Source organism: Micropterus salmoides, unplaced genomic scaffold, assembly GCF_014851395.1.
Source record: "Micropterus salmoides isolate LMB-PRFRI ecotype aquatic unplaced genomic scaffold, ASM1485139v1 Ms_hic_scaffold_13, whole genome shotgun sequence".
Taxonomy (NCBI): Eukaryota; Metazoa; Chordata; class Actinopteri; order Centrarchiformes; family Centrarchidae; genus Micropterus; species Micropterus salmoides.
Window position 1 is genome coordinate 20,613,914 of NW_024040374.1, and position 13,782 is coordinate 20,627,695.

Sequence of the window (13,782 nt, forward strand, 5' to 3'; positions counted from 1 at the left end):
GTGTGCCTTAAATTGGTTTGATTTGATCCTTCTCTGAGCCTGCTGGAAATAAAAGCTGGAGGAGGCAAAAGGACATAAAGGAAATAATGAAATTTACTCTTAAATGGATTTGAGTGGTTTCAGTGCCACGGTTTTTTTCTCCAGCAGCTTACACTGCCCCCTGGTGGTCCAGATTGTCATTGCAAAGCACCTGCAATTTATTTTATTCAGTTTTGTGAAGAAAAAACTGGCTACACACTGCATATGTTGGCATATTAAAAAGTCTCTGTTTAGACTGTCTGGTAAAGATTTTGATGTTGATTCAGAGTCAACATCTGAAAACAATGCATGAGAACATGAATTGCTATTGGTCGTGTGAGTAATGCTATGAGTTACTGTGTGAGAAATATTGTCTGATTTATGGGCAGTGTCATTATTGTTGTCATTATAGATTGATGGAAACAATACCAAAAAAGCCACATAATATTCTTTTGTTGGATGCATTGTTGTGTGTGCGTGTATGAAGGAAGGTGTCTGTATGTTCTCATATCTATCCAGTTTGCACATTTGCACATCAGTTAAGCTCTGAATGTTCCCAGTACATGGCTGAGAGTCAATATCATGACCTCTGCTCAGTGAATGCATGAAACTCTGTGAAGGCCCAGTCACATTTCTCTACAGGTTGAGTTCTGCTTCCCCAAATCATTTCATTTTACCTCTGTCGTGTCATGGTGATGTTCACAGCATATGTGTTTCTCCAGGGATGGCAATGTCAGTCTGTTTGGTGCTGAGTGACTCCACCATGAGCTGGGCATGTGTTTCTGATTGGAATCTCAATAGCTGTTGGATGGATTGCCTTCCAGTTTGGTTCAGACACTGAGTCTGTCCCTCAACATAAATTGGAATCACTTTGGTGATCCCTCACTTTTCATCTAGTGGCACCATCTGGGAAAAGTTTTGTTGGTGACCAAAAACCCGCAAAACCAAGGATCAGCCACAGCTGTTAGCCAACTTTGAGCTAATTAGCAAATGTTAGCATTCTAACAGGCTGAACTGAGATGGTGAACATGGTAAATATTATTTGGTGCAGCAGGGTTTTCTGGCACAAGGTTGCATGGAAAAGGACAGATAGATAGATGACCCAACAGCCTAAGGGGTGTTTCCCATGTTTACATTTCTAATTATTTTTAAAGAATTTTTTCCGTTGTGCTATATGCAGTGCTGTAAAACAGTCCTTCCTTTTTCTTTTCAGCTTCACAATGGCATGGTCTGTGAACAAATTACAGTACAAACAGTACAAACAGTACAAACGTGAATCCTGTCCAATCTCCTGCAATGTATAACTTTGTACTGTTGAAATTGATATGCGATATTGAAAAAGTGCAGCCTTGTGTATTTTCAATCATTGTCAACAAAATCTTAGCCATAGTTTGCATCAGAAAACACTTACACTGTAAAGTATAGTACACTGTTATATTGATAACACGACTAAACATTTTGACTACCTTGTTCATAAACAATGACACAAGGTAAACCACTGTGTTGTGCTGTTTGTTTGATATGTTTTGAGAAATACACTTACTGTTTTGCAAATGTGAAGGATGATTCGAGAAATGTACCAAAGCAAGTGAGAAAAACTGTAATGCCTCTATCTCAATTTCTGATGTAGATCACAATTCATTGGAGGTTAGAAAGAGCTGCATCACATTGCCCAAATGTGTTCATAGCCAAGTGAACGCGGTTTAGTGGCTTGGGCATTGAAATTTGGGTAAATAAAACCCTTAATTTGCACAATGTTATTGCTCTGATTGCCTCACTCACACACACAGACACACAGATTTCAATATAACATTAACCAACAACCAGACCTCTGACGCATACAAAATGTTGTTGTATCCTTACAAAAAGTATGTGCACTACCTAGTTTTTGAGAAAAAGTACTTGGAGTGCAGATACTGAGATGGTTGAGATGGATGACAGCTGGCAGTACGTGGAGCTCAGCTGTGGAGTAGAGAGTCAAATCAAGGAGAGTACCCACTGGCACTGTTTCAGCCTCTTCATTAATCAGATTCATCATAATGACTGAGTGTGTGTGTGTGTGTGTGTGTGTGTGTGTGTGTGTGTGTAGATAGATAGATAGATAGATAGATAGATAGATAGCAGAGGGACTGCTGTCACATACTCACTGATGGGACATGGCCGGGTGTAAACAAGCTGTAAATTATCCCAAAGCTAGCACATGCAGTCACCCTAAATCTGCAGAAGAGAGTGAACAAAGATGCCGCAAACGCTCGCTGTGGAATTGCACACAGGGTGGGAGCAATCACCATCCACCTCCCTCCTCCACCTCTACCATTCTTATCACTCAAGTACTGCAGCACTGGAAGGCTTCGGTTCCATAAAACATCAGTGAATGAGAGCCCCTGACAGGCCCTCACAGTCCTCCACCACTCAACAGATGTGAAATAACCTGATAGGCTCCCCAGAGAGATGAAGAGCTGGATGGGGAGGACGGGGGAGAGGTGGAGGAGAGGAGCAACAGCACAGTAAGGGTGGTGTAAATGTCTGTCTACACCGGCAAACATGAACTGGCAGCTAAATGACAATTCCTCTCACTGATTTACAGATTTTTATGAATATATGCAGAAGTCTTGCTCCAGACATATGTTGCCACAGTCAAAACGTGTCTTACGGGGCAATAGCTCCCTCTATGGATGACTGATGATACTACATCTTGCATCTTAACACAATCATTGGATTTCCTTTAGTTGTGTTTTTGTAAATGGGTAATTTAGAAGGTTTTGACCAGATATGTTGCTTTTTAGTGTGGTTGGTTTGATAGCCTGCCCGAGGAGCTAACTATGCTAATAATTTCCCCTTTTTGGCGCCACATTAAAGTTAGGAAGCCAGCTGTTTCAAAACAACACGAATAAACTTTACCTGTAAAAATAAACATAACTGGTGTAACACTGTGCCTGAATCACTCCTAATTGCTAGATCATAAAAGTAATCAGTCTGCTAAGCGTGAGTGTTAAAACTTTGGGTCAAAAGAAGAATCTTGATGTTGTATGTTTCAATAATTTCCACTGTATGACATTTTAAAGGACATTTTTGTTGCTATGACCTTTTACTACACACTATTAGCATTACTTTGTATTGTTTTGTCTTCTGTGAGAAACGTTGGGAAGGTGGTGTAGGTAGGTAAAAGGTGATGGTATTTTCTTTTTGTTTCTTATGTTTAAAACTAAATGTTGTCATGACGCACAAGTGGTAGACGGGTGTGCAGGAAAATGAAATCATGCAAATGAAAAAGCAGAATACCAACACACTCTCAGCTCGTAGTTCATGACATATAGCCTACATTGTCATGTCCATGATGGAAACATTGCAGGAAAATAACTTATTTCATGTTGCATTTATCAGTGTGCTACAGGTTTTTAAAATGATATTATGAGACTATAAATAATTGAGGAAGTCAAACACACTGTAGTCAATGACGACACCTTGGAGGTCAATATCTGAGTGGTTTATTAGAATAAGAAAGTTGACAAAGAGCAAAGTCTCCATGCGGAGTGACAGGCAGAGCTCAGGACAATGTGGAGAATGGTGAACAACTGTTGGAGTGTGTTTGCATGTTTAGGGCGTGTGCAGTGTATGTGCGTACTGTCAGAGGGTGCATGCACGTGTTGCTTTTTGCGTGACGACAGACAGATTTCTTCGCGGACACAAGCACACACACTTGCATGTACTGTACAAATTCACACATCGCTACTTCTGTACACACACAGAGGCTGTGTCGTCATGCAGCTACTGCACTTAAATTACATGTAAGCATCAAGGTTATGTACACGTAGTTGGGACATGTGTTGTCATCTGATGACAGCCTGCCCTGAGGGCCCCGGGGCAATGGGGGGCCAGCCTCTGGTGAGGGCCACAGGACGACAAGATCCTTCACAGTAGCAGGAGACTCCACTCCGCAGGAGAAGAGAAGAATCTCTTTTTGAACCTCATTAGTTCACTCTCTTTTCCTCTTCTTCTTTATCTTCTTCCTCTTCTTCTACCATTTCCTTTCAGCATCCAAATAGGACACCCCAGTGCTGCTCACAGCACTGCTTCATTGTCACTGTAAATATAATAATCATTATAGTCATCAGGTTCGTCTTCATTGTCGCCATCAAATCTGGCACAACAGAGAATTGAAATTGAAATCATATACAATGAAATTCCATATCATTTCAAACCAAATATCTACCACAGAAACAAACTATAGAAAAAACAAACATGACAAAAATGATCAGTGCTGACTAAATACATCTACAGCTTTACAAAAATGGTTGATTTTGTTTTCGCCTTGTTTTTGTGCTTTTTCCTCTCATATGTTGGCTTGGAAGGGAGCAGTTTCATGTCAAAACTCCCAAATGTGATGGTGGATTTAATACAAGTTAGCCTCCATTTCTAGACTCTTTCTAGGGCATAGAGCACATACAGTACAGTGGAACACTGTAGGGCAAGATGGCAGTTATTGGCTGGGGGGCATCACATCACAGGGGCCACACAGCACGAACAACCCCAACACACAAAGGCATGTTCTCTTTAACAAGCACACAAGCACAACAAGATAAATAAGAAAAACAGACAGACTGGGTCATGAGGGCTGGGTGGGAATTCGCGTGTTCATATGTGTAGAATAGAGATAAAGAGGGAGAGTGTGTGTGTGTATGTGGGACTGGAGGCAATATGTGCTACATTTAACGGAAAAAAACTCTTAATTTCTAAGCACAGGAAAGCAATTTTCCACAGGAGAGGCTTTGAAAATGTCTTTAAAATTTATTTAACACATTAACCATTTGATATTTTTGTGAGTTAGTTTGATTTCTGTTTCTGTCACAGATAAATAAAGCAGCTAACCTTTAATAGTGACAAACGGGACCAAAGCACCAGCTCACATTAGGTAGACATGTTACGTGTGTGTGTGTGTGTGCGCAAAGAAATTGTGTGAGTCTGTTAACAATTAAAACTGAATTGAAAGAAGAAGCCAAAGTGCAGCTGCTGAAAGAGGAGAAATGGGAATGACATGAAACATGTAAAGAAGGAGGATGATGGCTTTAATAAACAGACTGACTTACATGAGGTTGCACCTGAATTCTTTAGCTGCTCCGTAATGATAAACTAAGGTAATTCAATTGTGCAGTTAGTACGATAACATCATGTGCATTACCTTTCCTAGAACCAGTCAGTGTCAGCCTATTTTAAGCCTGAGCTCTACTTCTGATCTTAATTCAATTGCATCCCGATTTTGGTTGAAGGGTCGACCATATTTGTGTGTGTGTGTGTGTGTGTGTGTGTGTGTGGCTGGTGGTTAGTGGAGGGGTAAAGAGCTGGTTGAATGTGCACCTCCCTCTCAGGGCTGATGTGTCTGTAGTAATCTTCTCAAGGGCTCATCAGGCCATTAGAGGGCCGGGAATGTACTTTGCCTAATCAAGCATGTTTAGTGAAACACCGGAGGAGATGCAGAGTGAGGACACGGCTGGCTGGGCAAGCCGGCCGAGACAGAGAGGTCTCATTCACACACACACACACACACACACACATATATATAGAGACAAGCAGCACTCAGGTCACAGCAGAGATGTAGACAGAGAGATGAGGGGCCTGGCTGGTGGAGGGCTCCGTATCCTCAATACTAATGACCTGTTTCAGGGTGGAATGTGTAAAGAATACACTGTACTAATGTGGTGAGGCGGTAATGCAGTAACATCATGTTCGCCCGCCTGACCTCCTCCTCTGTCCTTGCTTTCATAAATCTCTTTCACTGGCTTGTCTAATGCACCACCTCCAGCTCGGGCTGTGTGTTTTTCTTTTAGCGCTGGGTATTGAACCTCAATACTATTTTGGTGCCAACTGAGATCAAGTGTCAAAGAATTTACACTATTGTATTCATGGAAAGTTCTCGTACGACTGCTGGTGTTTAGACAATGTCATTACTTTGGCTTTTGTTGGACATTGTTTGGTTTTTTTTGTAGAAAGACATGTTTCTCAAAGTAAAAGATCAAGAAAGAAAAGAAAAGAAAGACAAAAGAAAAGTCTTGTTTGTTATTCTATTGACCTTAGTGTTAAAACATTTCAAACAATAATTTACATTAATTTACATTAAACCTTCATTAGTTTTTTGGCCACTTGGGTGCTATCCAAGTAGCACACAGCTGATTTTTTGAGCATTTTTGCTGAAAACAGCTGCTGAGGCCAAAACCGTAACTGAAAACAGTAAGAGTGAACCAAACCAATTACGTTCTGGGCCTAAAATACCAAAACAATGAGCTAAAAGACGCTATAAAGCTCAGTATTGCCTGTTTTAAAATGTATATTTAAACCATATTTTTTAAACTAGTCTCAAAAAATCTCAAAAACTGAAAGGTGTCATTTTTACACTAGTATCAAAAGATTTCAAACAATGGCCAGCCCTTGTCTTCAGCTATGTAGAGCCCAGCATCTCTATTTTAGCTGCACTTCATTGTGTAAAGTATAATAGTTTAAATAAATTGTATAGCATATACTGCTCCCATGCAGGGCTCCGACACTGTTAGGCTTCACAACTTTAATGGCTCAATGGAGAAAGGAACAGGGATGAAAGAAAGAAAGAAGAAGAAGGGTGAGAATGAGAGTAAAATTGATCAAAGCTGTTTTTTTGCACTCAGTATAAGTAACGCACAAACCCAGAGAGACTCACACACACCAGCCGACAGACTGACGCACACAAAAACAGTACCCCTACCACACCATGACCCAGATGAACTAAAGCTATCTCTGGATCTACATTTGAATCAAGAACGGATGAGAACAGACAAAAACAGAACACATCAAAAGATCAGACAGCGGAGTGAAACTCCACACCCAAGTATACCCCATGCCCATCTGTTTTCTTTATCCTGCTTTTGTCATGAAACACACTGAAAGACAGAAAGGGATAAAACCACAAGGGATGACCATTGTGACAGTTAGCAGTGCCCCAATCCTGGCCTCAGCCCCAGCTTCAGCCCTCAGCTCCTCCCTGTACTGGCAAACCAGTGAATCACCACAGTGGGTGAAGCCTAAAAGATGCCCGGTCCTGGTTGGTACATCTCACATGACGGATGGAGCTGCTGTCCTCCTCATTGATATTCTGCTTGGCTGCAGTGTTGGGTTAGGTCCCTGACTCTTAACGGCTATTTGTTGCCGCAGTCTCCTCCTGCTTCTGGGGCACAAAGAGGCTCAGTGTTGGGCAGAAGAGGCTGAATGGAGCTCCCAAGCGGCCGGGCCTCACAGCCCCAGTCAGACGGCCAGACAGCCACAGCTCACATTCCCTCCTTCAAATGGACTTCGGAGCCCAGGGGGGCCTCAGGTCAGGTCAGAGAGACCCAGGCATACTGAGAGGCAGCTAGGAAGTGAACAATGAAGGGGAGATATTGTTCCTTTTCCCAGTGCCTGTCTCCTTCTCACATCTCCAAACTTCAGTTTGCTTTGCTGAGAAAACAGTGATATTATAAAATATCAAATTAAATTGGCTTCATCTTCTTCCCTATGTGTGTCTTGCTTATTATTGCTTTCTTTCCCTTCATGATGGCTTTGTCCAGTACTGCTTCTGAGGTACTGGGAATGACAAAAATTACAATGGGAGTTTCAACCCCTCACTAGCCACTGGTCAACCATCTAAACCTTTGATTGCTAAACAAATAGAGGATCATAATAAAATCCGTTTGTCTCTCTGTGACTGTTTATAAAAAGAGGAAATAATGTTAACATCAACCACCTCCTTAATGAAACTTAATTATATAGTTATACTTCACAGTTTAGACAGGACACTGGTTGGGGTTGTTGTGGCCACTCACTTCCACACATACACACACTGCATGATTCATTCATGAGTCACGGCCCTCTGGCACGGCTACAACAGTTTTAGTCTCATCTGAAATCCATAGTAAAGCGCATTGTCATCTGCTGGATGCCACTGGCACAAAAAAACAAAAGCAGAAACAAAATTTCCCACTCAAAGAAGATCCATGGTCTCAAAACGGGGAACAAAATGGTAGAGGGAGACGCTTCACATTTGGCGCTGCGAGCAAAATTGTCATTTTTTAAAATCCCCACACACTGCTTTGCAAAGATTCCCTTTCCTTTGCACCCCTCTCTTTAGCTTACAGTTTGTCCTGTGGTGTCAAAGTCAAGCTCTGTGGGTCATACCACTTACAGAGCAGAGGGGTGCACCTCTGATTGAGAGCAGAGGAACGTGAGATGTGATTTCTCCTCTTTTTCCAACTCTCTCTTTGTTTCTTTTCTCTCTGTCTCTCTCTTCAGTCAGCTGAATGACGTCAGAACATTGAATGACAGTGAGAGAGGACAGACAGGGTAAGGTTGGACCGGGACAGTGAGTCTGAAGGGTTGATTTATTTCAGTCCGCTGTTGGAGTGAATGGGTGTTCAGAGAGAGCTTGGTGCCAGGGCTCACGTACTTCGCCTCACTGGCCACTGGGGGTACGCTCTCCCATGTTCTTCCCTAGAAGATGGCTGAAGTCAGCCAGTTCTCCCAGCCCTCGAGGCCCGTGCATATCTGGCCTGATGAGGCCTTGACGCTGAGGGTGATAGGGCACTCCATTGTTGCTGTTGTAGTTGAGTGCCTCGTGACTCCAGCGAGGCTCCCCATAGTCCATGTGGGGAGTGGGAGCGGAAACCACCCTCCGTCGGTCAGGGGAATCCTGCGGCGTGGCGGGGTAGATGTATTCTCCCGCTGAGTTCCTCAGGGTGCCGCTGGGACGACTGCCACCGTGCTCCCCTCTCTGGGTGGCTAAGATCAGGTAGCGCTGGCGCTCGGTGTGGGGGGGCAGCACAACCTCCCCTGGGTCCTCTATCCGGACCATCCCTCCACCCCCTCCACCTCCATGCAGGAACTTGGAGCTCAGGTAGATGACAGAGTTGTTGGGACAGGGTGTCCCGACAGCGGTGAGGAAGGTCTGGCTCTGGTCCCAGTCGGTGTCTGGGAGACGCATGGCTCGTTTCTGCTGCAGCGGGGTCTGCTCTGGGGTAGGCAGCAAGCCCGGGTCCATCTCTCCTTTAGGCCAACCATTGGGTGTGACAAAGGGATTGTCTGCCTGTGAACGACGCCTCTCACCGCCGCTGGTCCTTGTTACGCTCATTACTGAACCGCTGCGGCCCTGCCCCAGCATGCTCTGCTCTTTGTCACTTTTGCGGCGGGCGCCACTGGCCCCAGAGCCTCGAGAGTGGCGGTGGCGGTGACTCATGATCCAGCAGACAGTGAGGCCAGAGAGGACAGCCCCTGTTGCGAAGGCTGAAACAGCAGACACCACCAGCAGGTTTACAGAGACCAGGCCATCAGGCTCCTCGATGAAACTCTCTTGGAGCAGCATTCCTAGAAATAGAGAGATACAATCAAACACAAACAGAAAGCCATCAGTCAACTGGTGGAACCATTCTAATAGCATCAGTATTTCCTGTCTGAAAACATGTGGGCGTTAACAAACGGCGAGACAAAATGGCCTATTTTCTCTCTCCTCTCTGTGGGTGGGAATGGTCGTATGCTTTCCAGCCAAGGTAGCTCTGGCTAATTGCCTTCATTACGTAAAGTGGATGGTGATTTTAATAGCTGTAATAACTGTCTTCCTGATTGAGAATAGCTCTCAACCCTAACATGTTTCAAAACATTAGCTTTATGGGGAGAGAAGCCAAGTATTGGCATTAACGGTGAGTGATAATTTAAAGTTTTCATACTTTTTACCGTGAAAGTCTGTTACCATCTAGGTGTTTGGGCTGTATACACTACTTGTGACTTACAAGTAGTCAGTTCAGCTTACGTATCAGTTATCTTATCAGTTAATAAAACATCTCTGGATACCCCTTTTTGTATAATGTACAAACACAGTACAGGTCTGAAACACCCTAACTTGTTTTCTAAAAAAGAAGTATACATTTTATATATATATATATATATATATATAAAAAAATCTCAAATAAATAAGCTGCTATATTTTTGATCCATTGTTGCATCTATATGCCAACGTCTTTGCAAGGATGAACATGAGGCATAACGTTTATAGATAAAAGATACCATAAAATATATATATAAGCAGACAAGACCACAAATTCCTGTATTTCTTTTGTATAAGAACATCAGATGAACTCCCTTAGAGAGAACTGTTTATGAATTAATGAAGATGTGAATACAGCTAGGCCACAGCGCAGGCTGCCATGGATCAATTAGGAAAATGCCAGAAGAAAAGTTGTTCTTTGCTGCGTGAGCTCCTGGGACCAACACCAACGAAAACAATGAAATTGTTCCAAGGGAAGCAGATTGGAGAAAAGCAAAAGAAGGAAAGAGGAGGGTGTTACAGAGAGAGAGAGAGAGAAGATGCCTGAAGCGAACTCGAACATTTGGGGCCTTAGACAAACATAGTAATAGTTGTTAAATTACAACACCAATAGAGGCAGAGGGAGGACTGTCTCCACAAGGACAGTGAAATAAATCCTTTCTCACAGAAAATAAATGGATGTCATTAATAGGCATTGGGAGCCACTTACTCACACACAGCACGGGAGAGGAAGAGGACTAAGAATGGGAGAAAGAATAAACAACAACAGCAGCAGTTTTTAAAAAAATAAACATGCTTTTTATTGACTGACAAATGAATTTTTAATGGGGACAAATGGAGCTAGTTTTGGTGCAAGTACTTGCAGTTGGTGGTTAATTAATGTGGCCTGTGGCTTGGTATAATAAAGCGTTACTCTACACATTGACATTAAGCTTGGAAATGACAGCTAAAACCCTGGGAGAGACTGCTGAATTGCTGTGCTGTGCCGAAGGTACTCTTGTACACATTAAAAGGGCAATTTACCAAAAATAAATAAATGAAAAACAACACAGTGGAAACTATTTCTACTCTCACAGTGCAGCCTATCCATTTTCCTGCATTCAGGTAATTTATTGGAATATCTTTCCCAAGAAGATAGAGCTGAAAGCTAGATTGTGTTGGTTCAACAAAAAAACTCACACTTTCAAAGCTCTACAGTAACACCTCTTTCCAAAAACAATAACTTCACTACTAAATAAAATCTCAGGCTCCATTTTTAGCTTCTTCCTTCTCTGAGGAGATGCCTGCAACTGGTTAAAATAGCTTAGTAGGGTTCCTCATCTGGGGACCATGAATGTCTGTCCAAAATGTTTTCAGTTTGGACCAAAATGGTGGAGTCCCATCCCTAGAGACGCGTTGCTAGCAAAAATATAATTGTGTCAAATAGCAGCTAAAACCTGACATGAAGGTAAACCTTCTCTGTGTTTTACCTTTATTTATTCAGGCAGTTGGTTCATTGCCAGTGCAAAAATGCACTCTTAAGAGTCCAGGAAACAAATGACCAGAATTATATACCATTCATCGATCCCTCGTCACTTACAATTTCACATTAAAGCTTGGATCCTCTACACTATCAATGCAAGTCCATACTCTCAACAAGTTTTCAGCTGCCATTGACTGAAACCTGGCATTAATCAACTGGCCTTGTTGGTCAATCAATGTCCTTTTCAGCACTAATTAGACCTTTATCAACAATCCAATAAGCACAGTGATACATGTGGACACAAACCTTACTTACAGCCTGTTAATTATGTGACGTGCACAGTCCATTTTACCATCGGACAAATCCTCCCGAATAACTGGGATCCCGTTTTATCAGAGGGATTGTGTTCGGACTTAAAGCGTATTTGTTTTTAATTTTTTTGCTTGCATAGTGCCACAACCTCATCTTTCCTCATTTCCTTTTAACTTCTTATTACCTCTTTGCTCTAACTTTTCCATTAGTTCATCACTGCTTCTGAATATTAATTGGAATAAATACATTTCCATCTGATTTTTTTAAATCTAAAATGGGATTGTTCGTAAAGAATTTTTCATTTAACATTCTCCTAAAGCAGGTCCTCACATGTGGCTTGAGTTATGCATTTTAAAGTGTTTATTTAATCTAGTATTAAGGTTTATTTAGAAAGTTAAGATTGCAGGATGGGATGTAAAAACCGTATTGCTTTATATCTTAAAATTGGTCTGAACACAGATGGCAGCTCATAATTTGGATCTCGCCATATTTCTTTCCTCCCTTTGTTACTTCATGCTGCCATGCAGCCAGCTTGTGGTTACATAGGCTAACCTGCACAGACGTCTATTTAGTCCTTGTGTATTCATTTAAGCATCCTTGTTCTTCTATGTTTACATTTAATTTGGCATTTGTTCATTGGGAGTTCTTTTCTCCTTGAACACATTGTCGTCATCTTTGTTGCAGGAGCCTAAACATAGCGCTGATTCTTGCTGTATTTATTTTCAAGTTTCAGGCCAATATTCAATTTGGAAAGACTGCCAGTTTCAATTACATTATCGCTCCTCTCCTCAGTAAGAAGGCTGTTCTTGGGGGCAGCAGATGCGACACAAAGAAAGGCATTTGGAGGTTACCAGCGTGTTCATTTACAGTTTCCGCACACGCACACACACACACACACACGCTGGAGAAGTCAGGTAATGAATTGATTCATTTTTTTCCCCCAATAAACCGCAGCCTGATGACTTTGTAAACAAAAATGAAGCACTGTGACCACAGAAAACTCAAGGCAGCAACATAAAGGGGGGGGCTGCAAATCACCTCTCTCACACACATCACATCTGGAATTGTTCTTGCAGTTCTCAGCTGCAGAGGTTGTAGATATTTCTCTGACATTTACCTCAACTGTGGTCCAAGGTTGCTATGTGGCACTTCAGATTAAATTCTGCACGGTGCAATAATACTGTTGTCATCTCCATGCAGGAGGAGAGGTCTTGACAAGTGTGTGTGTGTTTTACAGTAGTATGGTTTTCTGTGTGTGTAGATGTTTCAGCTGCAGAACGGAGACAGACTGTCCTCTCCTACTCTATGTGCTTTCTCATTCTCTTTGACATGGTTACTAAAATATGTTAATTATTCATCATTTCTTTTTTCTCCTACGAATGTCTGACTTTCTTGGATGCACAGCATGTAGAAGAAAATCTTTAGCTAGTGGCAATAAGCTGAAAAAGCCGATGGAAATGAAAGGACGGAGTGATTTGGTAGTATGTGTGTGTGTGTTTTTGTGTGACAGTAAGCAGGTTTTCCTGCATCCTACAGAGGGGTGACAGTAGAAGCAGTGGCCTGCACACTCTCTCCTCCCTTCAACTCTCCTCCTCTTCCAATCCTGCTCACTTATTAAAGCTTAATAGAAGCCAATGGGCCTGCCTGTCAGCCTGACGCACACTGAACCGCTTGTCTTGAGGCTTCCAGCTCCAATTACAGTGTAACAATGAGAGGAGAGGAGAGGAGAGGAGAGGATAGGAGAGGAGAGGATAGGAGAGGAGAGGAGAGGAGAGGAGAGGAGAGGATAGGAGAGGAGAGGAGAGGAGAGGAGACAAAAAAAGGAGATTTGAAACAGATGAGGTGAGAAGATGAGAGAAGGAGAAGGCTGAAGAAAAGAGAGAAGAAGAGGTCATAAGTGAGGATTAAAGAGGTGAAGAAGAGAGAGAAAAGGATGAAGGGAGGTTTGAGGAGAGAAGAAGGATGGGTGGAAAGGCTCTGTTGTTGAAAGCAACACTATTATAGGATATTTTGTATAACAAAATATACAACATGTCTATATACCGCGCCACTTAACTGTCAAATAGAAAGCACAGGAGCTCTGTATTTTTCTTTGGTGTTCGATATCCTTTGTCTCTAACCCACAGTCATCTGTTCCTTCATGTATCTTCCTTCCCTCCCTCCAATCCTCTTG

General features: G+C 42.4%; 1 protein-coding gene across 1 annotated transcript in view; it reads right to left on the reverse strand.

The window, feature by feature from the left end:
- Positions 1–3,489: 3,489 nt before the first annotated feature.
- The window catches only part of sema6bb (sema domain, transmembrane domain (TM), and cytoplasmic domain, (semaphorin) 6Bb), a 131,636-nt gene continuing 121,343 nt past the window's right edge, over positions 3,490–13,782 (reverse strand). Inside the window, exon 17 of the mRNA XM_038716118.1 lies at positions 3,490–9,378. Within this exon, the coding sequence (XP_038572046.1) occupies positions 8,471–9,378 (908 nt within the window). The 3' untranslated portion in view covers positions 3,490–8,470. The remainder of the gene's footprint in view (positions 9,379–13,782) is intronic.